This window comes from Maniola jurtina, chromosome 19 (assembly GCF_905333055.1).
Source record: "Maniola jurtina chromosome 19, ilManJurt1.1, whole genome shotgun sequence".
Taxonomy (NCBI): domain Eukaryota; kingdom Metazoa; phylum Arthropoda; class Insecta; order Lepidoptera; family Nymphalidae; genus Maniola; species Maniola jurtina.
The window spans coordinates 10,760,192-10,785,837 of NC_060047.1; the positions used below are offsets into that span (position 1 = coordinate 10,760,192).

The 25,646-nt window shown below is 38.8% G+C and overlaps 1 protein-coding gene across 1 annotated transcript; it reads right to left on the minus strand.

The window, feature by feature from the left end:
- Positions 1–961: 961 nt before the first annotated feature.
- Positions 962–16,164, minus strand: LOC123874828. Its single transcript, XM_045920353.1, has 15 exons — positions 15,850–16,164; positions 15,052–15,451; positions 14,394–14,484; positions 13,176–13,384; positions 10,643–10,727; positions 9,845–9,899; positions 8,887–9,003; positions 8,065–8,355; positions 4,651–4,863; positions 3,417–3,609; positions 3,176–3,242; positions 2,479–2,681; positions 1,814–1,898; positions 1,687–1,741; positions 962–1,231 (listed from the first exon to the last, which is right to left on the minus strand). The coding sequence occupies exons 1-15, from the start codon at positions 16,134–16,136 to the stop codon at positions 991–993; spliced, it is 2,592 nt and encodes an 863-aa protein (XP_045776309.1). The 5' UTR covers positions 16,137–16,164; the 3' UTR covers positions 962–990.
- Between the last annotated feature and the right edge of the window lie 9,482 nt (positions 16,165–25,646).

Consider the following 25,646-nt stretch of genomic DNA (forward strand, 5'->3'; position numbering starts at 1 on the left):
AACCCACGAAGAATAATTATGACACAAAAACCAATTTAATTCCAGCTAGTAGGTAATTATCAACCAAACAAAAAAAAATCCACGCCCTAAATTGCGATTAGAGTTATTGCACTATAAAATAAACTTTATAACCTTGACACAAGGTATAAAATAGTACAAACATCATCTAAATTAGACTCGTAGTAAACGCGTTCAGGTTAACCCTCCGTCATAAATTGATCTATCAAGTACCATACATTTACTATCTGACGGGCCATTTTTGTTAGCGCGACACGAGGGATTGGGGTCAAAGTGAACTGGTTGGTTGCACCAAAACAAATGACTCGGGGTCACGTGATGAGTCGATTTGTCGTAACGCCTAAACGATTATAGGAGTCATTAGTCATGTTACCACCTTTGATAACGTCATTACAACATTCATTGTGTAAATTATGGGCTAAGGTGGTTCGTAGATGCACTTAGGTTAATGATTTTTTTGGAACATAATGAGTTTGTGGTGACTCACAGGTCCTATATAAATCTAAATAGGTATATAAAAGGAAAAGGCAACTGACTGTCTGACCGTTACTTTTTTTGGGAATCTTATGTGATCTTTAACGGCGGTAGCCTAATGCCTCCTAGTCGAAAATCCAGGATTCGATTCCGGCTATGCACCTCTAAATTTTCCAAGTCATAGACTAAGGTCAAGCCCTTCTCACTATGAGAGGATACTTGTGATCAGTGTTGAACCGGCGATGAATTGATCATGATAATGATGGATTAGTATGAATATCGACTCGACAGGTCCTATGTAACTTAGTGTAACTGCAAAAACATAACTTTACAGGAGAGTGGTTTAAAGATTCTGAAGTAACTTCCATGAATACTTAAAAAGACCTATTTGAAAATTTGTGCTTTCACAAATTTTCAAATAGGTCTCTATAAAATTAAACGGAAACAAACGAGAAATCATTCAGCTAGCTAAAAATAGAAAGAGTTTATTAATATAGATTAATAAAAACGCACTATAATAAAGAACAAAAAATTCCAAAAAATGACAAATCTGTCCATCATCTTATCCATCTTAGCCTCCCCTTTAGTGACACGCACTTCCTCGTATTTCTCGTTCAAGGTCGGGTTGAGTAGGGAGAGAACACCGTCCATAGTTTCATAACACGTAGGCAGAATCTCTTTTGGGGGTAACGCAAAACCGTGCCTCCCATTGTCGCGTAACTCAAACGTTACTACGTATCTGGAAATGAGAGATGTTGTATAGAAGCAGGCGTTACTTTGCGGAAGTCCGTGATATACAAGGAACTATAAGCTTAATTTGCTATAATCCGCTGCTACATATAATCAGCGGAAGGTAGCAAATTAAGCTGTTGGTTCCTTTTAATAAGAGATGTATTTTTTTTAATAGACTAAGCCCTTGGCTGCAATCAGGTCTGCTAGGCAAGTGCCGCTTGCCGAGAAGATGCTTATTCACAGATATTGGCCTAAAGGTATCCTATATTAAAATCAGAGGGGAAAACTGATGCTGGAAGGGCGTTCCATATCCTAGCGGTTCGAATTAAAAACGAGAAGGCAAATCGCTTCGTATGTGTCCGTGGAATTTTGGAAGAAGAAAAGGTACTTATATCTATTCGTGTGGTGGTATAATACTGAGTAGCTATACAAGGTGGGAAACAATTACAAAAAAATCCTTACGGGACGTTGAAAGTTTTTTTAACCCAACATCCACTGACACCAGAGGTCATGTAACCTGAAATCAAAACAGTGTAAGTAAATGAAATTTGTCATCATAACATTCTCTAACATAATTTTAATAACTTACCGACTGTGTCGTAAGCTGTGCCAACAGTATACCTTGTCTTGTACCTCTTTTCGATTTTGTTAGCCGCTAATAGCCCCATTCTATGCTATAAATAATAATTACTATAATTAAACAAAAACAGTGTGTGACGACCTCCAACCCGCTGGACCGACCTTGGGAAGGCCTATGTCCAACAGTGGACGCAAACAGACTGATCGATGTAACAAAACTTACCTCGAATAGATTGATAGCATAATTGTAAAGACGTTGGCCTTTCAGCCGGGAGTCCAAGGTTTGAGACCGCAGTCAGAGTTAATATCACTTGCTTTAACAGTGAAGGAAAACATCGTGAGGAAACTTGCATGCCTGAGAGTTCTCCATAATGCTCTCAAAGGTGTGTCGAACTTTCTCTATCCACCCTTGCTTAGCGTGTGGACTATAGCCATAACCCTTCCCTGCTTTTCTTCCTCTGAGAGGAAATTCTGCTCAGTAAATGGGCTGGATGATGAACCTCGAATAATTTACTGATTTAGGTGTGTTTGTGTTCATGTAAAAAGAGCTCTGGACAACAGGCGAAGGAATGTATTGTTCTTTCAAACGGCGCGGGAAGTGAGAGATTGACTGACGAACCAACTGTCTGTTACTCCGGTTCTTCTACGGATTTCCTTATTTCTGTATGTACTTACGACTTCATTAAAATTATCCAAGTGCTGCGACGAGTACGCGTATGGTATGATCAGGTACTGGCCATAGGAGTGGAAAGCGAAATAGTACTGCAAATTGCTGCTCAAGGATTTGACATAATTCCCCATCGCTGCGGATTCTGGCTCAGAGAACGCGTACTTTCCACAATAGATCTCTGTGTGCTTTTCAGAACTTGTGCCAACACCTATGGGTGTATGGGTGTAAAATTACAAGATATACAGGTTGTAAAAAAACTACGGAAAAAACATTTTTTTGAAGTAAAACCTCTTTGAGTGCGAGTTGAGGGTGACTCAGATCTTTTTTTCTTTAAAATAGCCACTAAACAGAACAGTTCTTTTTAGGCAGCCATCTTTTATAAGCAATAAGTACGAGTAGGCAGTAGGTACTTTGATTAAAAGCATTATTTTTTACTTAGTACGACTCATTTTCAAAATTACTAAAAATTGAAATATTTATCTGGTATGTTGACGTCAAAATTGGCTTTACTTACTTCAATCGCGCGTTGTTAACTCTGCTGGTTGAAACTGGTACTAATTTATTTTTTTACTTTGTTATCTCATTTGATGGCAAGTTTAAGATACTTACAGGCTACAGCAAAATACAAAAATCCAATTTAAGGCTAGATTAAAAAAAATACGATTCAAATAATAGGAAAAACTGAAAACTTAACATACTTACCTCCAAATTCGATTCCAAAATTTCTGTTCAAATCTACACCATTCATGTTTTTTCTGTACAAACGATCCTGGGAACAAAAACGTCATTAAACGCTTTAGAGAGGGAGACACGGGGCAGTCTCCGGAATACAAGATATCTCTGTACCTTTCATCAAAATAGGTAGAGGGAGTCCCAAAAAAGTAACAGACATATAGACAAACTTTCCATTTAAATGGACTAGTAGTAATAATCTTGGGTTTACCTTTACATGGGTATATTCGTATCCATCAGGGTTGAGTACAGGCACAAAATGCCATTTGAATTTTGCTGCAGCCGACTTCAATGCTGTATTGTTGGATTCGGGAGACAATACAATTTCATGCAGAAAATACGTCACGAACGCCACCGAAATCCATTCTCTAGCGTGAATACCACCTTCGACTATTACCTTTGGTCTGGAACAATTAATTATCACACTAATATTATAGAGGCGAAAGTTTGTGTGTGTGTGTGTGTGTGTGGGTATGTGTGTGTGTGTGTGTGTGTGCGTGTGAGTGTGTGTGTGTGTGTGTGTATGTTTGTTACTCCTTCACGCAATAACTACTCGACGGATTGGGCTGAAATTTAGAATGGAGATAGATTATACCCTGGATTACCACATAGGCTTTTTATCCCGGAAAATCAAAGAGTTCCCACGAGATTTTTAAAAAACCCTTGAACTACGCGGGCGAAGCCGCGGGCATCGGCTAGTCATCCATAAATCTGGTTCAAACACCAATACTTAGCTCAAACTTTCCTCGTTAAAAAACCAGTCCACCGAAGTGCCTCATCATTTTCTAGCGAGTAATGGGCTGACGATGGCTATACCCTGGATTACCACATTGGCTTTTTATCCCGGAAAATCAAAGAGTTTCCACGGGATTTTTAAAAAACCTACATCCACGCGAACGAAGTCGCGGGCATCAGCTAGTTATTTATAAATATAAGTCTCAATAGCTCATTAGCTTAGTAACAATAGTATAAAAAAACATTGTATTCAAAACGATTTGTAGTTTTAGTTTGAGCAATATTATTTCTATACAAAATATTGTTCTCGAAATGTGAAACGAAAACATACAACATTCTGATAACAATTGAACTTTTTTTGTGTTCCGAAATCCAATCTGACCTGCTCCAGTTTTCCCTAAAAAGTCTACCTTCATGCCTAGACTTTTTTACAAATACTACGAGTATTTATTTCAAACTAGCCGATGCCCGCGACTTCGCCCGCGTGGATTTAGGTTTATTGAAATCCCGTGGGAACTCTTTGATTTTCCGGGATAAAAAGTAGCCTATGTACTAATCCAGGATATTATCTACCTCCATTCCAAATTTCAGCCAAATCCGTTCAGTAGTTTTTGCGTGAATTAGTAACAAACATATACACACACACACACACACACACACACACACACACATACAAACTTTCGCCTTTATAATATTAGTGTGATGCTTACTTGTTTTTTGAATGAGGCAGACGAACTTCCACGGCTAAAATGTCTCGATTTTCGAGCGATTTTCCGATGGGCTTTATATGAACCCTGTCATGATACTGATGGCTTAGATCCTTTAGCCAATCGTAAATGTCCTCAAGCCGGAAGTAGTTCATCCAGTCGAAGGAAGCCATGTTACGCCGCATGTAGGACTTTACGGTTTGCATATCAAAGGCGCTGGTAGGGAAGAAAACAGTCATTAAAAGGCAACATGGCGGGTTATCTGTAAAGGGCTTCCAAAACTGTCAAGCGGCTTGATGGTAAGCACGCAGATTTTTGCTTGAACCAAGCACTTGACCGTTTACAAGGTTTGCTTGATGCTTGAGTCAAGCATTTACGTGCTTGACTGTGATTGAGAAATCTGAAAAGTACCTTTTGCTGGCTCGAGCTGCTTGAGCAAGCAATAAAAAAACTATGTGCTTGCTATTACTGGCCCCTGAGATACGTTATTTTCTAATTTGGAGCCAGGATTCCATGTCAGCTTATGTAACCAATTAATATTGATAAAAACAGATTCATTCATTCATCCATCCATTCATTCACCCATTCATTCATTTATTCACCCATTCATTCATTCATTCACCCACTCATTCAATTATCCATTCATTCATTCATTCACCCATTCATTCATTCATCCATTCATTCATTCTTTCATTCAATCATTCATTCATTCATTCATTCATCAATCCACTTTTTTTTTTTTTTTTTTTTTTTTTTTTTTATTCACTATAGGTAAGCGCTTGACCACAATCACACCTGATGGAAAGTGATGATGTGATCTAAGATGGGACGCGTTTACCTAGAAGGTGCCTATTCACTCTTGTTTTAAAGATACCCGGATTGTAATTGGTAGGAAACACAGATCGCGGAAGAGTATTCCAAACCTTAGCCATGCGTATGAGGAATGAAGACGCAAAACGTTTTGTGCGTGTAGATGGAATGTCGACGACATAAGGATGGAAACTCGCCCGACGTCTTGCGGTTCGGTGGTAAAATGGTGAAGGGGGGACAAGATCGAAAAGTTCCTGTGCACACTCTCCGAAATATATCCTATAAAATACCGATAAGCCGGCGACCTTACGGCGGTGATCGAGACTTTGAAGTTTCGCCAACAAAGGAGAGTCTTCGCCTATAAGTCTCCTAGCTCGACGGTCAACGGCATCCAGAGCCGCTAGTTGGTACTTTGCGGAGCCATCATAGAGGTGACTGCAGTACTCCATGCACGACCTGACTTGTGCTTGATACAAAGTAATCAGTTGGCGCGGCGTAAAGTACTGCTTGACCTTGTTAAGAATGCCTAGTTTTTTTGCGGCGGTTTTGGCTTTGGCTTCGATGGATCTTCCGAAGTTGATGTTAGCCGAGACGTCGAGACCTAGGAGATCTATGTGATCAGTGATGTTAATAGACATATTCCGGAAAGTGGGAGTCAAGGTAAAAGGACTCCGTTTTGCTGTAAGTAGACACGCCTGCGTTTTGGTAGCGTTAAACTCTACCAAATTGGCATCACCCCAATCTGAAACGTATTTCAGGGTAGAGTTTAACCGCAGTACCATTGCCTCCCTGAGTTCATTGATCTCAGAACTACTAGCGCGTGGACTGGATATGTATCTCTCCATTACTGTGCTGTCGTCTGCGTACCCAACGATTCCGGGTCGTAGCAGATCGTTTATGTGCAGCAGAAAGAGAGTAGCGGAGAGAACAGACCCCTGAGGAACACCGGCATTAGTGACCATGAGATCAGACGAGCAGCCGTCGATAACTACTCGGAAGGATCTTTCGCTCAGGAAGTCAGATATCCAGTCGCACAAGCTCGATGGAAGACCGTATGCCGGAAGTTTGTTAAGAAGACTGTCATGCCAGACCCGGTCGAAAGCCTTAGAAATGTCAAGAGAGACAGCTAGTGCCTCTCCATGCTTCTCTATGGCCTCACCCCAGACATGGGTGGCATACGCTAGTAGATCTCCGGCTGACCGCTTCTGGCGAAACCCATATTGACGGTCTGAGAGAAGGTCGTTGATCTCCAGGTATGCCAGGAGCTTCGTGTTTATTATACGCTCCATGCTCTTACAGAGTATGGAGGTGATGGCAATAGGTCTGTAATTCGCCGGATCAGCACGACTGCCTTTTTTTGGCACAGGTTGTACGTTAGAGATCTTCCAGGATTTGGGAACTCGAGCTTTGCATAGTGAGAGACGATACAGGCGTGTCAGTACAGGAGACAATTCAGGGGCACAGTTCCGCAGGACAATTGCTGGAATCCCATCAGGACCGCTGGCTTTGTTCACATCTAGAGAGCGGAGAGTTTTTAGAACATCTTTTTGGTGGATGCGCACCTTCGGCATTGTGGAGTCGCAGATTGGGATGTTAGGTGGACAGGCATCTCCCGCATCTAGATGCGAACTTTTACCGAACTGAGAAGCGAGCAGATTTGCCTTCTCAGGCGCAGCGAAAGCAAGCGATCCATCAGGTTTGAGCAACGGCGGCAGTGAAGGGCGACAGAAGTTCGATTCAACCGATTTAGCAAGGGACCAAAAAGCTTTACTACCGCTTGGGTATGAAGCCACTTTGCTCCCAATGCGCTTAGTGCGGTTGAATCGAGCCTTTTTCAAAACTCTCTTATGTGACTTGGCAGCAGCATTGAATTCCTTCTTCTTTATTTGCATGTCCGGAGCTTTACGATTTCGGGCGTTAACCCAAGCTACAAATGCTGATTGTTTGCGGGCTTCAGAGCGGGCGCATTCAGCATTGTACCACCGCGGGGTTTTGCCATTAAGGGATACGTCAGAAAATGGGATGAAGTACTCCATTGCCTGACGTATCACCTCGGAGATGGAGGACTCGCAGCTCGACGGATCGTCGGAGGAGAAACAAGTTCGCTGCCAAGGATAAGATGCGAAAAAATGACGCATCTCATCCCAATTGGCTGACTTGTACTTCCACACTCTTCTCCTGCATCCAGGGTTAGAGACGGGAGGACAGTATTTAGAAACAGACCTCACCAGGCAATGGTCGGATGAGCCCAGAGGTGCCGAGATAGAAACTGAGTATCGGTCTGGATCAGAAGTCAGCAAAAGGTCAAGACAGTTCGGAGTGTGTCCATCAACATCAGGGATCCTTGTCGCTTCATGGACCATCTGGGTGAGATTATAAGAAAGGGCAAATTTATATGCCTCTCTTCCAGCGTGGTCGGTTTTCTGGAATGGGAATAGCCAGTTTTGATGGTGGGCATTGAAGTCCCCTAGAAAAACGAGGTGAGCTAAAGGATATCGTTGTTGGGCAACGTCAGCCGTTCATCATCTTGGTAGCTCTTTTGCTAACATGATGGGCACGTTGTCATTACGCGTTGCATTTGCCTATGCCTTAGTTAATTCCACTTACCTCTGAACATCTTCCATAATCGTAGTGTAATAAATCCCTTCCCTCATAGCGTGGTGAGTAAAAAACATCTTCTTCTCTGGTGGTATAGTAAATTCGCTTGGCCTATGTAGTAGCCCAGGCTTCCTCCAGAAGTTCGCATCATACAATTTGCTTAAATTCTTGAAAAAGCTTAAATGTTTTTCCGAGACTGGAATCCCTCTGTACAAAGTGTAATTGTGATACTTTTTCGAAAAGCATTCGCTTGCCAAGAAAATTAAAATTACAATTGTAATAATCAATTTCATTTTTTCATTGATTCGGTGTAAATTTTTATAAAATTGTAAACATTTTTGTTTTATTGTTGTCTGAGTTTGTTTCAGTTGCATTCGGCCATCGAGATTTTTGCTGACACGCCTTACTGTCACTTTTTATTACTGTCATACTAGATTGACACTTTGTATTTCGTACTGGAACCATATAAGTAAGGAAACCGGAACCAATACTTCCTACTTCCATGGAAAATATTCGCAACATATTCGTATTTCCTTTCACCAAAGGTTGCATGGTGGGCTTTGCTCTGAGCAATAAGGCCACACTGCATACAATTGTTTTTAGTTTCTTTGTTTTGTCTTGGTTATTTCATGTTTTGTGTACAATAAACTTTTCTATCTGTCTATCTATCTCATATCAGTAAGTAAGAAAGATAATCTCAAATGAAAAACAATAATTAAAATCTTACAAACAGTTTACTTCTACAAAAACAAAGATAGCAACAGCATCATACAACTATATCGCAAAGTAACAGAAGAACTGAAGAGCTCCCTTGCCACATGCCTATGCCTGGCCGTCATGAGCTCCACCAGGCCTACCAACATTTCCTTGCAAGCTGGTTGAATCATTTCTGCAGGTAGCGCGTATCCGTATGTTCCGTTATCCCGAAGGTAGAATGTTAATGCATACCTGGAAGAAGCATACGTACCGATTTGAAACATTATAGTCAAAGTCAAAGTCATTTATTCAAATCGGGTACTATTGTACACTTTCTGACTGTCAAACAATATTGTAGTGGTGATAATTAATTACGTAAACTTAAAATTAAAGCTAAGAGGGTTCCAAACGCGCCCTAGTCTGAGAAGAGACTCTTCCGTACTAGTATCAGATATACGTAAATGCGAAAGTCTGTCCGTCTGTCTGTCTACCTGTTACCTTTTCTCGACCTATCGTTTAGCTGATTTTGACTAAATTTTGTTCAAAGATAGCTTGCATTCCAGAGACTGACATGTTATTTTTTTATCCCAGAAAATCTCACGGGATAAAAATACATGGATCCACACCCAAGGGATCAACGGGAATTTTAGAAACCTAAATTTACGCTGACGATATTAAGGGCATAGTCTAGTAGGCTTGAAAATTATATAATGTATCACGGACGAATTCACAGGCAAAAGCTTCAGGGTACAAGTTATCTCCGTTCTTCAGCCAAATCGGTTGAGTCATTGTAATAAAGAGGAGCCTATGTCACTCCTCCAGGTCTTTGACTTTTACCATGCAAAGAAACAAATCGATCCGTTGCTTTGTTGTGGCACGATTGAAGAACAAACCAATAAACCAATAATTGCCAAACAAACAAACACACTTTCGCATTTATAATAGTGTAGTGATGATAAGTGATATGGGTAGTGATTAGGATAAAATCCAATGCACTTTTTTCGCCCACACAATACTTGGTTTGAACTGGGATAAACTGTAAAATTTTATTTCAAACCAATTTATTACGCGATAAAAATAAAATCCAACATACTTCACTTTATATGTTTTTTTCACCCACGACACGCTGTCACCAGCCGATCTATACCCTGCAACACGAAATACTCGTAATTTCAATTTCCAATTTCATCACACAAATAAGTTATTCGGTTCATACCCACACTTACTGAACCAAGAGTCCACGGAAAAAATTCAAGGGGTGCTTGAAAAAACAGAAAGTTGGTAACGTGGTTTTTCTACCTTTTTTATAAAATTAGACCTGCCAACCGGGCCATATTGAGACCTCGGACGGTTTATTATATTTTTAATATTTTCACTAAAAAGTTTTTGAAGTTCAGGAATCTATTAAGATATATATAATTTATGTAATCAAAATATGTATGTAGGTACCTATTTAAATAATACATGTAAATAAATAAATGTGATACATTTGAAGAAAACAGATTGGCTAATTGGTTATATCGCGTCGCACAAATGTTTTGAAAACGTGAGAAATACTAACCAGTAGAAAAGAAAGTGGTGAATGATAAAAAGCTGTAACTTCACAGCACAGTCTTTATATTACGTTACAACAGCAGGTAAAATATAAGATGACCCCAAATACCTTCCATGCAATGATACATAATATTAACAACACATTACTCAAGCGAGTTTATGTTTACACCACAATCTCAAAAACCCTGTAAATGTGTTTTATTAACAACAAAAAAACAGGTTTTCTAGTAGTTATTCATTCTCAGATAATGCAGAAGAACTAATTTACAAGCTTTCAAATTTTATAAAGCACCCCCTAAAAGTTTACCACCAGTCCCTCAGCTACATCCACACTTACCGTACGTGTCGTAAATAGTGCCGATGCCATATTTGATGCCGTACAATTTGTACATTTGCAATATTGCTTGTTTCCCATAATTTTCCTGAAAACGGGATTTGAAATTCAAAATTCGCATGAATATTCCGCAAACAGATTGCGTAGGTGGGTGTTTTCCAAGAATTGCCTTATAGGTATCGACTAAGAGAGAATGCACACCGGCAGAGTAGAGTAGAGTAGAATTGAATTGAAATCTTCATCTTTCTTCATAATACGCATGACGCTTTTTTTAGAGTCACCTCCGTGTTTTTTTTTTCAGTATCATCATCATCATTAACAACCGATAGCCCTTCACTGCTGGAAGTAGATCCCTTGTAGAGAAACCCACGCGCCACGCCGCCAGAATCTAGCGGCTCCCTGCTGCGCCTCGTTTGATGTCATCCATCTTCCTAGTGGAGGATCTTCCGACACTACGCTTTCCGGTACGAGGTCGCTATTCTAGTACCTTAGGACCCCAACATATATCGTGTTATCGAACTATACCAATTTCGAATTATCCGACTGAGTTTGGTGTGGCCTTCTTAATCCAGAGTGGATTAGTTTACCTAAATAAAATTATCACCATGTCAATTTAGTTATTAAATTCAACAAATAACAATCAAAAAGTGTACAGACTATGAATAAAATGAATTTGAATTTCAACCGTATTTCAATGAGCTAAGTTTCAGGTGTTATCCAAAAAGACTCAGCTCTACTCCACTCCATCCGTATGCGCTGGCCCTCAGATTGAGAGCTATGCAATTAATTATTATTAATAGTCATTAATATAATCCATACACCAAAGGTTGCGTGTAGGAGATTGTTATAGCAATAAGGCCGCCTTTGCACCATCTAGTATAGTTTCTTCTAATGTTTTCTGTATATATGTTTGTGTGTGTGATAAAGTTTTCCAAATTAATAAATAACGATAAAGATCAACCCTGAAATGATCATAGTATACAATTGCAATACTTGTAGTTTAGTGGCACTGGCAAATGCTACTATTTGCTTAATGACTGTAAGGCTTAGGAGCTGAATAGCAAAGATGCATTGCCACGATATGCGCGGCTGTGTCAACTGTCATAAATAACATTCGTAAATTATAGCTAGAGGAATCTAACCGCAAGTTGCTGTCACAGAACGAGCGCAAGCGGGCGCGATAGCGATTTATTGTCACCACCATCAGGATCAACCTATTGCGGCCATAGAGTACATTGAATATACGGGTAGTCGCCGGCTCACTCCTGAACACGGGTCTCTTCTCACAATGCAAAAGGATTTGGTCATAGTCTACTAATATTGTCTACTAAGGTTTTAAACCAAAAGTTGTTATGCTTTTTATGAATTACTTCATTCTTTTTAGTTTCTGGTTCTCAGTTATTCAATTTCTGTTTTTGTACTGTAACAAGACTAGTATTTTAATAAATATAAAACTGACTGCAGTTTGACTGCATCTTATCTAGTGGTAATAATAATAATTAATTAAATCATCAAATCTGATATCTAAGGAATGATGCTTTGACAGATTGTATAGAAAATCTGTCCACACTTCAAATTAATTCATGAGAGGTCGGAAAAATTAAGGATTTTCATAGTATTTTCAAAAACTCGGTTGAAGTTGTGGATATCATCTATTAAAAACATATTTTACACACTGGTAAAATAAAAGACGCAGACCACGCTTCGATCTTTCTCTTAACAATACTTTAATGGTTGAACTTGTATAAAGTGTAATTAAAGCTTACTAGTCTCGTTTATATACCGCTACCGCTTCCGCTTCAGCTTTTAACGGACACACAGTCTAAGGCAAACTTGGCTTCAAATAAATCTTTTGTGCGAAGCAACAGCCTATTTATGCTGCCTCTATGGTAAGTATAATATTTACACGGCATGACCTACTAAACTACATTCGGATAAAAAACTTTTCCCGAAGGTTCGACAAGGTCATAGTGTTTCTTATACAGAAATGCTTTATTAGGCATACTTCTGAGAACTTCACAAATGAATTTCTTTTTAATAATCATAACGGAGAAAAACCACAAAGTACTGAGCGGAGTGGAGCGGAGAAGAGCAGTGAAGAGTGGCAAGTGTTTATATTGAAGCGGAGTGGCGTGGAGTGAAGCTAAGCGGAGAGGAGCAGTGAAAAGTGGCAAGTGTTTCCATTGAAGCGGAATGGGGCGGAGTGGAGCTGAGCTGAGTTGAGCACACTAGAGCTGTATTGAGCCGTGTTTCGATCAGTCAAATTTGTCTACTCTACCCGCCGCGTCGCACGGTCCCGCTACCCTCCGCTTCGCGCCCTTCGCTCGGCACCACAGCCTTTCATTCAGTCCGTTCTGCCCGGGACTCCATATATTTTATTTGAAAGACCGCTACACTTACAGAGATTCCACTGATTCGGTGTGGATTTTTCGTGCACTGTGATAGGCCGCTCCGCTCCACTTCGCCCAGCTCTGGGTCAGTGGAAACGCACTCTTAAGCCTGTGAGTATTTACAGTATAGAAGTGAATACTCATACCATTTCACTAAAGTTTTCAAGATGTTGGATCCTATCCGAATATGGTACGATAATTTTCTGTCCATAGGCATGAAAAGAGAAGTAAAAATTGAGTTTTTCTTTGTTCTGTATCTTCTTCACATAATTAGCGATGGCTTGGGTTTCAGGTTCGGAAAACGGTTTTGGACCACAGTAATTGTCGTGATTTGAATTATTGCTACTGTCATGACCTGAAATATGGTCACAATAATTAAAAACAGACAGACAGTATAGTGATCCTATAAGGGTTCCGTTTTCCTTTTGTGGTACGGAATCCTAAAAATTACTTGTTCTAAACAAAAGTTAAATGTTATCTAGAACAACCAGCTTTTGCTTGCGCCTTAGTCCTCGTGCTACGTTGTTGTTGGAAATGCCGTGTAGCCTAGATCACTTTTTTTTTATTCAGATAAAAGTTAGCCCTTGACTGCATTCTCATCTGGTGGTAAGTGATGATGCAGTCCAAAATGCAAGCAGGCTAACCTGGAAGGGGAATGGCAGTTTTTACTATTACCCTTTGGTTTCTAAACGGTATCATACCGGAACGCTAAATCGCTTTATGGCATGGCTTTGCCAGTAGAGTGGTAACTAGCCACGGCCGAAGCCTCCCACCAGACACGTCTTGTATAGCCCTTTATCTGCACGTGAAATTTCCTTTAAAACTCGGGCTTTAAGAGCTATATGTGTTTAAATGCGTTTAAGCCTCAATAGCTCAACGGTTATAGGAGCGGACTGAAAACCGAAAGGTCGGCGGTTCAAACCCCATTCGTTGCACTATTGTCGTACCCACTCCTAGCACAAGCTTAACGCTTAGTTGGAGGGGAAAGGGGAATGTTAGTCATGACTAAAATGACTAATATATTCTTTAAAAAAAATGGTTTAAACAATTCATTTTGACTATCAGACTATTTCACTTGCTTTAACGACGAAGGAAAATATTGTTAGAAAACTTACATGCCTGAGAGTTCTCAACAATGTTCCCAAAGGAGTGTGAACTCTGTCAATTCGTACACTTCGCTGGCTACAGCGTAGTGAGCTATGACCAAACCCTTTTCATTTTGAGAGCAGACCTGTGCTCAGTAGTGAGCCAGCAACGGTTGATGATGAGATAATTATCATCTAACATAAAGGCAAGTCAAACATTATGTACTGTTGCTGCAATATCACAGGTCAACTCGCTGTATTATAGTAAAGCCAACTTACTGCAAAAGTTGTAATCAAAATTTCTATTCAAATCTACTCCAAATTGACCATGAGTGCCGAGATGGTTTCTATTTTTGCGCCACAAACGATCCTGAAAACATAAAAAAATGAGAAGAAATTTGATATTTTATATTTGCCTAGCTTATAGTCCCGAATAAAAGTATATTTATTTATTTATTTTATTTTATATTTTGACACTATCTATATTTGTCGATGAACATCCACAGCTGGATATTATTTTATTTATACGTTAAAAAACCTGTACAATCAGTATAAAAAAGGTAAAGAGTGGACAGAGAAGCCAACAGAGAAGCACATATTTTTATTAAAAGAGATACCTACCGGTGACCCTTAGCAGAAGCAGAGGTTGTAAAGGACCAAGTGTAAATTAAAACAATCATAACACCCCCGACAAGTGAAGGTTACAGTAACTAGAAAAGAGCTGATAACTTTCAAACGGCTGAACCGATTTTCTTCGATTATAGCTACGAACACTCTCGATCAAGCCACCTTTCAAACAAAAAAAAAACTAAATTAAAATCGGTTCATTCGTTTAGGAGCTACGATGCCATAGACAGATACACAGATACACACGTCAAACCACCCCTCTTTTTGGGTCGGGGGTTAAAAAGCAAGAAATCAAACATGAAATACTAACACTTTGCATACTATAGACAAAACCGTCAGGATTGGCTACAGGTATCATAATCCAGCGAAATTTTTTAGCCACTTGCTGCAACTTTCTATAACTGGCTTTCTCAGCTTTTGCTATGTGATATATCAAATATGTCACAAACTCAGTCGTTATCCATTCATTGCCATGCATTGCTCCTTCGATAATGACCGTGCTTTTTGCTGTTGGATTGAAGAATTCGATTGCTAAAATCTCCCTACCCTCCGCCGATAGACCGACAGCAGTCAAATTTACTTTATCATTATATTCTGTTGCAATGTCTGTCATCCATTGGTAGATTCCCTCAAGGTTGTGGTATGTGTTCCATGAAAATGATTCAACTTTCATTCTTGTATAACTGGTCACTCTTTGAGTGTTGAACAACCTAAAAAGATCAAGCAATTTTTTTCTGGGTTATGGCGGTCTCCACATATTGTCACATAATAATACAGTTATCATGGGATGCGAGCCCATGACGAAGTTACTTACAGCGATTAGAACTAGATGGTATCTTCAATCACTCAATGTAATTGTAAAGCCTGAATCACGAAATTTTACCTCAGAAGACTATTTGTACAAGTTAGAACTGTCAGACCAGCCAGTCCTCAAAATTAGTTCCAGCTCAAATGAAGATTTTCCTATTGTTATGGTAGAGCTTTCTTTTATTCTATTTTATCGTTTGCCACTGTGGCATATTATAACTACATCATTTGGTATGGTATGGTGTTTTGTTATGATTTAACGTTTACCTTAAAAGATTTGTAACAAAAGCTTCGCACTTACTGTTGTATGTTGTTGGTTAGAATAGTCTCCTTCAAAGAAAAGTGGTTTAACCTCTCTTTGAATAGATTAATGTCGTTCGGGCTTACTAAAATCTGGACATGGTTATGCAGCCTTGAAGGTTTCGTCCAAAACATTACATTAATGTACTTTAGTTTTTCCAAATTTTGCAAAAATTCTAACTGGTATCTCTCCAATGGTAGTACATTGAATAATGCATAGTTTGTATAATCCTTACATTCACAGAGTCCAATAGTTTTTAAAATTATAAAATAATGGATTAATTTCATTGTTTAAAGTGTATAAAATAAATTTAAAGAAAAATAATATAAATTTTAAAGTGTCATAAATGCGACATCTTTAAGATTGTCTTAGATCTTAGATTGATCTTGTCAGGATTATTCTTTATTTATTATCTTTCACGATACCTAGAAGAATTTATTAGTTTCTTTGTCTATGCTGAGTAATTTAACTGATTTTTAGGGTCCCGTACCTCCAAAGGAAAAACGGCACCCTTATAGGATCAATTTGTTATCTGTCTGTCCGTATGTCAGCTTTTCAATGGATTCGAATTTCACTGCAGTTTTCTTTAACATTTAGGTCTTAGGACATTTCTCGAGAATGGTGTTTATGTAGATACATTCACATTTAGTCTATAAAGTAGGTAAGACTACCCGAGCAAAGCCGGGGTGATTCAGCTAGTTTAAAAGAATTACAAGAACTTCCATAATTTTTCACTTGGTACCTACAACTGCTTTAATTAAAATTGAAATTAGTAATGGCGTGAAATGGTTTGAGCAAATTAAACCAGCACCGCTGTGCAACTTTGCACATTATTCAGAAAACTTATCGGTTTAGACAATGGCAGTCTTTCCGTTACTTCAGTTAGTAAAACTGAACTTTTAATGAGCCAGTATTTTGTTACTGTGTATTTACAGTTTCACTTTTAGTTTGTAGCTACTTTTGTTTTATGCTCTTTGGACTAATGTAGCGAGAGTGTTTTTGCATTGGACGGCAACGGCACGGCTTTTCCCCGTCTAGTGTGAAATCGTGATTATACAGAATGTGACCAGAATATTAACAAAAATTGAAGGTTATTATTTTACTACCTAAATACAACACAATCCAATGCCAATAACCATTTGCATTATCTTGTAGTCTTAATGATTTAGTATTTTACAAACTCGCAATGTATACCGTGCAAAACTCGGGTCAATGCCTTGCATATGATGCGGCATTGACTCCGAGTGGCCTATTTACGTAACGTTCGTTGACCTCTAGCGTCAATCAGCTGATGTTTTATTTGCAATATATTGTGAACCTTAGAAAAATACAGGATTAAGTAAAAAGTAAACACAATAACTATGATACCCGTTGGAGGAGAAAATTGGGAAAGTCATTTGTGGGAATGAGTGTAATATTTTATAATAAAATTCCACAGTCAATAATAGACTTGCCTTTACAAAAGTTTAAAAAATCCATTAAAAGTGTGCTCCTAGCAAAAGCATATTACACAATCGAAGATTATGTAAATGATAAAAAAGCATGGATTTGACTCGCTCTAGCAATGCGCGGGACTGCAATTGCTTGTATATTATAGAATACCTATTATTGTAAATTGAACAATTGAAAAGAGCAACCGCCGAGTTTCTTGCTGGTTCTTCTCGGTAGGAACGGCATTCCGAACCAGTGGTAAATTATTTGACGATTCAAAAGCACTTGTAAAAGTTTATTTGAATAAAAATCTATTCTATTCTATTCTAGTGCTTTGACACCCGTACTAGGGAAACTTGTGCTATGCGGATGTGCGGGGCGTTCTTTCCCCGATTGCCATTTCAACCTGTCGCGTACTAAGTATATAGATACATTCCCTACTAATACTTATGTTTGGGTTCTTACCTATATCCAAACTTCTAAACTCCACATACTCACGAAATTGCAAACTTATCTGAAATTCAATCAACAGTTTTTGATATAGTTCCACAAAGTAGGTTGTTTTAAGTTGGAGTACGAACATCCGATATTAAACGTTACAAGCGAAGTTTTGAGTACCTTCCGGCAACTCTTATCTGGCGGAATTTTGAAGCGAAACTGGTGCAATATAACATACTTATTTACTACTTATTTACTGGTGCAATATAACTACCTCATTTATACTATACCTAGTGGTTTCTTATTCAGCTATCATTCCATTCCATCAGCCTGTATGCGTCCACTGCTGGACATAACCACCAAAAACAGTCCTCCGCCTTCCTCATCCACCCGCTACCCACCACCTTCTTCAGGTCATCGGTCCAGCGGGCTGGAGGTCGTCCCACACTGCGCTTACTGCTACGCGGTATCCACTCCAGAACACGACTGCCCGATCGGCCGTCAGTTCTACAGCAGACATGCTTCTACAGCATCTTTTACAGCCCATAGCCACTTCTACTTGTAATCCTTTGGCTATGTTGGTCACTTTTGTTCTTTGCGAATTTCTTCGTTCCAGATTTTACCCCGAGTGTGATACCCAACATACTTGTAGCTCGCTCCATAGCGCGATGAGCAACTTTTAGTTTGTGGATGTAGCCAACAGGCAGTGTCTCCACGTTTCTGCTCCATACGTCACCCATAGGAGGTATTCATCTACGGAGACTTTAATTCAATTTATCATTTCTATATTTAATCTCAAATCCGTGGCAATCACCTTTAAGCATTTGCTAAAATCTCAAACCTTCTCAAACCGATGTCAAAGAACCCGTGGGTATTATCCTATTATCTTTAGCGAGGAGACGATGGACTTTTAATTTCTTCAAACTGCCTGTTAAACAGTCAAACTTCGTGATCCTACTTAAACAGATCTCTCTCAACAATGGGGACGGGTGGATAAAAACCTTACTTTGATTAATAAGAAAAGTTTTTACATCCCGCCATCAAAATGTTCTTATCTGGCCTTTATATAAGCTACATTTTTGTTTTTGTTTGTTTATCATCATCACAACCCATCGTCAGTCCACTACTGAGCACGGATCCCCTATCAAAATAAAAATGGTCGTAGGCCATGCCAAAGTCAGCAACGTTTACAAAGTGAAGATTGGCGAACTTCACACATCTTCAAGGACTTCATGGAAAATTCTCAGCCATGCAGGTTCCTCACGATGTTTTCTTTCGCCGTTAAAGCGAGTGGTAAGGTTGTTTAAAACGCGCACTGAAAAGTTAGAGGTGCCTGAGGTCAAACCCTTGGACCACCAATTAGGATACGGAAGACAATCACTAGGATATCACCGCTTACATAATATTGTGTCTGTAATGGGCCCTTATTATTAACAAGTGTAAATTAAAAATTTATAAGACCCCCGACAAGTGAAGGTTACAGTAACTAGAAAAGAGCTGATAACTTTGAAACGGCTGAACCGATTTACTTGGATTATAGCTAAGAACACTCTCGATCAAGCCATCTTTCAAACAAAAAAAACTAAATTAAAATCGGTTCATTGGTTTTGGAGCTACGATGCCACAGACAGATACACAGATACACCGATACACAGATACACACGTCAAACTTATAACACCCCTCTTTTTTGGGTCGGGGGTTAAAAACAAACATACCTAAAACACGTAAATATATTACTGCTATGACAAGGCGAATATGGTGAACTGGTGTATTCTCCGTTCGACAAAAGCCATTTACTGTTTGACCAAATCTTGCACTCCGCAAGTTCTTTTCGGTGCGTATCACTTTATCCAGCGATCAGCGTCTTAACTGTCTGTCCATCCTATACTTACTTTCGAAAATTATTAGTACTTCGCACTTTGCTGGCTCAGATACCTTTTATGCTCACCAATCTAATTGCCGAGGGCATGCAGCTAACAAACTCTGTACAAAATATGGAAATTTTTGGTGTAAGGGCTTAAAATTAATTTGTATTAATTAAAATTAATTTGTATTGAGATGGAAATAAAAACATATCTTTACCTTAGTTAAGGATCCTGATATAAAATATTACTGCAATTACTACTTACCATGCAGAGAAGTTGTGAGCATTAACTAGTAACAAATAAAGCTAGGGAAGGCTTCAAGTATCCTTGTGGTGAGTGGGGAAGACACTACAATGCTAAATAGGCGTTATGACACAACATCACGTTAGTTTGGGTCCCTGACATAACACATTGCTGTAATTCGTCACTTCTCTGCGGGCTGGGACTTGGCAGGGAATGTTCTGTTTTAGTTGATTACAGACACACCCCTGGCATGATAATGAATAGATATTAATTTTGTTTCATTGTTTCACTATTATTAATGGACACAATTTTTTATAGCCGTGTTTAGTTAGCACGACATGCTTTAAAACCAGTCTCTTCCGTTTTGCCAACATGTTTGAATATCGTTCAGCGCTATACAGCGTGTCGCATTCTATTTCTATATTCTATACGCGTGTGCGATCTATATCTTCGCGTAACTTTTGGGAGGACACTTCATTAAATGAAAATGACGTAAGCATAAAGTAGTAGGTACCAAATAGTGCTATAGATTCTTTCCTTGTCTTTGTTACTTGGTAAACGAAGAAACGCGAATCGGTTCGAAGGATTACACAGAATTTTTTAAGAGTTTATTTCCGCGAACAGCTATTTGCATTATTTAAGCAAACTCGTTAGTTTAGTCGAGTCCTCATAATAGATAGGTAGATGATCATTATAATTGTTTTTTGGTACATCTACGCATCAGACCTAATTTCAGCTTGCCGGGATGTTATGGATATTATATAACTCTTTATACAGAAAAAGAAAAGAGATAAAGGAAGAATAAAAGAGCGTTTTTTTTTTGACCTGCAATTCGCTCCAGCAATGCGCGGGACTTCAATTGCTTTTATACATGGCATAATATTGTATATCAAGTATTTGAAAAGAGCAACCGCCGAGTTTCTTGCTGGTTCTTCTCGGTAGGAAAGGCATTTCGAACCAGTGGTACATGCTTTTGACGATTCAAAAGTACTTATAATAGTCTAATTGAATAAAAATATTTTAAATTTGAATTTGAAGAAAGGCCCGGTTCACAATGTATAATGGTAAGTAGCACAGGTTATACCTAATTATGAAGGTTTTTATCTAAACGAGGTCACACAGCATGCGCTTAAATGCTGCGTGCTATTACGAAAAGAAGAATTAAGGACGGATGGGATAGACAGAAAATGGGTTGTGCCTAAAGATAGCCATCTTTCAGGTCTTTCAGATGAAATGCAAAGATATTGCCTGAAAGATAGAGCGCAGGAGAGGAGGAGGCTTTTAGTCTTTAGGTCGTTGGGCAGTGTCCCCAATGGAGTTAGGCATGCTTAACAGGGATCTCTCCGTCACTTACTCCATACAATCGTAGTCCCAATTTCATTTGAATATTAAGCAACCAAAGTCCATGAAATTTTGCAGACATGTTCTAGAAACTAATATCTGTGCCTGTGGTGTTTTAGATTTTTTTAAGAATATGTAGTTTTAAAATTACAGGGTCTCAAAGATTTGTATGTGAATTTTTAAGACCGCGTAACTTTGAAACCGAATATTTTAACGGAAATCTGGAAAACCACAGGCATAGATATTAGTTCCCGGAACGTTTCTACAAAATTCGATTGAGTATTCCAATGAGAGACGAACTACGTTTGTATGGAGCGAGTGACGGAGAGACCCCTCTTAAAACATTGAGGTATCCATGAGGGGTTTCCTCATCCCCAAACGTAAAATAAATATAAAAATAAATATAAAATATTCTACTTACACTCCGTCTAACAATAAATTTAGCTGAGGAATAAAAAAATATTATTTACAACAAAGCATACAATTCGGCCGCCAATTAAAAAGTAAACAGAGAGCGTAATTAAAAAATGCGTTTTACGGTTTCCGCTACGTTCCATATTGTTTGCACAGACTAAAGAAATATGGTAGACAGATCATGGAACTAGATAACTACGGAACGCGCCGCAAGAAACGGAATGTTCAGTACTGTACGGTACTTTGGGGACGATATGGTGGAACAAAGAAACTTATAAACATACACATATGTACCCTGAAAACATTAGTTACACTCCTTTTTTAGACAGTCATATAAGAATATCATTTTCGTTTTGGCTGCAAGATACGATGCGTATCCTTTCGTATCGAAAGGTTTCTCTTTTATCAGCACCTTTCTGTGCGATTGCTCCATCTATCTTTAAATATGGCTTTGGTTTATTCGTTCATTTTAGTTATTAACCGTAGCGGTGTGCTGAATTTACTTTTTATGAAGTCAGCAAATTGGTTTTCCATGTCGAAACATATCAAGCAATGCTTCTGATGTAAAACAAATAAAATCTTTTTGTACATATAAAAAAGCGGTCATTATAGTCCTATACTTAGTATGCGACAGGTCGAGATGGCGATCGGAGTGGAGACGCCCCGCACACCCGCACAGACCCCGTGCTAACCCCCCGGTACGGGATGGCGCGGATTGATGAAAAAAAAAAAAAAATAATAAAAAAAAAAACAAAGATAGATAGATAGATAGATATATAGATTGATAATAGATAGGTGGAAAACTTTATTGCACACAAAACATGAAACAATCAAAACAAAACAAAAAAAAACTAAAAACAATTGTATGCAAAGGCGGCCTTATTGCTCAGAGCAACCTCCACCAGGCAATCTTTTGTGAAAGGAGAAATTAGCCGCCATTAATTAAAGCTGAATGAAATATAATAGTTTTCTGTTTGATTTTGGTACTTGTAGGTATAATACTTACTAGCTGATACCCGCGACTTCGTCCGCGTGGATTTAGGTTTTTCGAAATCCCGTGGGAACTCTTGGATAAAAAGTAGCCTATGTGCTAATCCAGAATATTATCAATCTCCGTCCCGAATTTCAGTTAAATCCGTCCAATAGTTTTGCGTAAAGGAGTAACAAACGTACATACACACAAACTTTCGCCTTCATAATATTAGTGTGATGTGATTTTTCACAGGGTACTTTAAGTACGTATAAGGTAGTTACATCAAAAATGCTTTACACATAATTTTTTCATATTAACCTGTGAAAGGTTTCACCTCTGCAAGTGACACGCCGCGCGTCGCGGCTGGAGAGAATATCGTGCGGGGCGCTGCCGCGACGCGCATTTCCGCTGCAGTTCAGTTCAAGTGCGTGGGCACCTTTAAGATATTTAGAGTATCACAAAGTTCATAAATTCCTGTTCTTAGGCAAAGCGCCTAAACATTTCCGCCATCTTTAGAGAGTTCAAATTTATGTAGCATCTCCGAAACACAATTAATTGGCACTTTAAAGAAAGTTTTGGGGACTCTGTCAACAATTTATACACAAAAGCATCTTAGATAAAACCCCAAGTACCTTTTTGTTTCATAATTAATTTTCTTCGAGATTATTAATAATATTATCATTTTGAACAAAGTTTGTCGTGTCTCCTCTGTTGTGGTACTTGGTATTGGGCAGGACGATTTTTAACCCCCGACCCAAAAAGAGGGGTGTTATAAGTTTGACTTGTGTGTCTGTGTATCTGTCTGTGGCATCGTAGGTCCTAAACGAATGAACCGATTTTAATTTAGTTTTTTTTGTTTGAAATGTGACTTGATCAAGTGTTCTTTGCTATAATCCAAGAAAATCGTTTCAGCCGTTTGAAAGTTCAGCTCTTTTCTAGTTACTGTAACCTTCACTTGTCGGGGGTGTTATAAATTTTTTACACTTGTATGCAATGTATATAATATGATGTAAAAGTATAAGTGCCAATTTTATTAGTAGATAGGTATAATACGAGAGATTAGTCTGGTGTAGGGTATAATTTTTCATATCAGATCATATTATTATTATCAATGTTTAAATACATAAGTAAAGATTATATATTTTTTCGATTAAATATCGCTATCAGTAAATTCATATTAGTAATTTATTTCAAGGACAAAAAGTTTAATATATTTTTTACTAGAGGATGCCCGCGACTTCGGCCGCTTAAGTTAAGATTTTTAAAGATCCCGTGGGAACTGTTTGATTTTCCAGGATAAAATACCTATGTCAATTACAGGGACACAATCTATCTCGGTACCTTTCATATACTTAAATCGCTTAAGCGGATGGGTTTTTAGGAATCCCGTGGGAACTCTTTGATTTTCCGGGATAAATAGTAGCCTATGTCCGTCCCCGGCATATAAGCTAACCCTGTATCAAATTTCGTCAGAATCAGTTAAACTGTTGGGCCGTGAAAAGGTAGCAGACAGACAGACAGACACACTTTAGCATTTATAATATTAGTATGGATTTAGGATGATCATGATCATTCCTTCGCTGGCTCACTACGGAGTACGGGCCACTTATCAGTATGAGAAGGGGTTGGCCATAGTCTACCACGCTGGCTAAGTGCGGATCGCCAGAAGAAGTGCCACATCTAGTAGAACATTTATATCGCTGGCTTAAATAGTTTGCATAAGTTACAGAACTTATTTCCCCAAAACTTTGCAATGTTATTCACGAAGAATGCACCACTTAGTTCCGGAGTGAATCTTTTGTTCGAGCTATCTGCAACAGTTTCATGCTCTTTGTATGAATTCCATTGTTTTACATGTTTCTTGACTTCCGATTTCATAAAATTACTAGCTGATGCCCGCGACTTCGTCCGCGTGGAATTAGGTTTCTAAAAATCCCGTGGGAACTCTTTGATTTTCCGGGATAAAAAGTAGCCTATGAGCTAATCCAGGATATTATTTATCTCCATTCCAAATTTCAGCGAAATCCATCCATTAGTTTTTGTGTGAAGGAGTAACAAACACACACACACAAACACACACACACTCACGCATACACACAAACTTTCGCCTTTATAATATTAGTGTGAAAGTGTGAATATTAGTGTGGAGTGTGATAGTGTGATTGTTTTATAATATAATAGTTGTCTGTCAGTCCGCATTTGGCCTGCGCGGCGTGGTGGACTATAGGCCCAACCCTTCTCATACTAAGAGAAGACCCGTTCTCTGTAGTGAGCCGGCGGTGGGTTGATTATGACGCTGATGATAATATTCTAAAGAGCATGATAGCCGCATTTGAGAGGTCAGGGTTTGATCCCGAGCACACCCTCTCTAGTTACATTTTAAACGGTAACACTTGCTTCAGTGAAGGAAAACATCGGGAAGAAACCTGCCCAGCTAGCATGGGCAGTAGATAAAAATTATATCGCGCGATTATATCCACTGATGTCATAGAAATCAGTGGATATAATCGGGGATATAATTTTTATCTACTGCCCATGCTAGCTGGGTTGCATGTCTAAGATTTCTCCGTAATGTACTACTCCATAAGCGTGTGATGTCTGCCAATCCGCACTTGGTCAGTATACAAACTTGACGGCCTATGGCTTGAACCCTTCTTATTCTAAAAGGAGACCCGTACTCAGTAGTGGGCTGGCAATGGGTTAATCATGATGATGATTTTTATAAGACACAGAAAAAACTCTGTCCAGGCACAAAACAATTGATGGGCAGGCCTGTACACTGGCTGTCCGTAGAGGGTGTATTTTAAGACCGATAGCAGATACCAGAAAACCAATTTCCTTCAACTCTTTACAACTATATACTTGAACGTACCCTATTTATATCAGTTCTTGTCTATACTGAGAATCTTTCGCATAAGTTGGGGAACTTATTTCGCCGAAACTTCTCGCTTTTATGTATGAAGAATGTTGTACCGAGTTCGGAATAGTTCTTTGTGAGAGTTATCTTCTACAACAGTTTCGTCTACTTTGTTCAAAGACTTTTGTTTGCGCTACCATCACTATGTTTATATATCATTAAATAGTTCATGTT

What these genes read in the sequence shown, in the direction of transcription:
- LOC123874828 (XM_045920353.1), bottom strand. Translation starts at nt 16,136, where the DNA reads ATGAAATTAATCCATTATTTTATAATTTTAAAAACTATTGGACTCTGT. An exon ending in CACTATTTACGACACGTACG is followed by an intron (nt 9,900 to 10,642) that starts GTAAGTGTGGAT and finishes TTCGTGTTGCAG; the next exon opens with GGTATAGATCGGCTGGTGAC. An exon ending in ATTATGGAAGATGTTCAGAG is followed by an intron (nt 4,864 to 8,064) that starts GTAAGTGGAATT and finishes CTTCCCTACCAG; the next exon opens with CGCCTTTGATATGCAAACCG.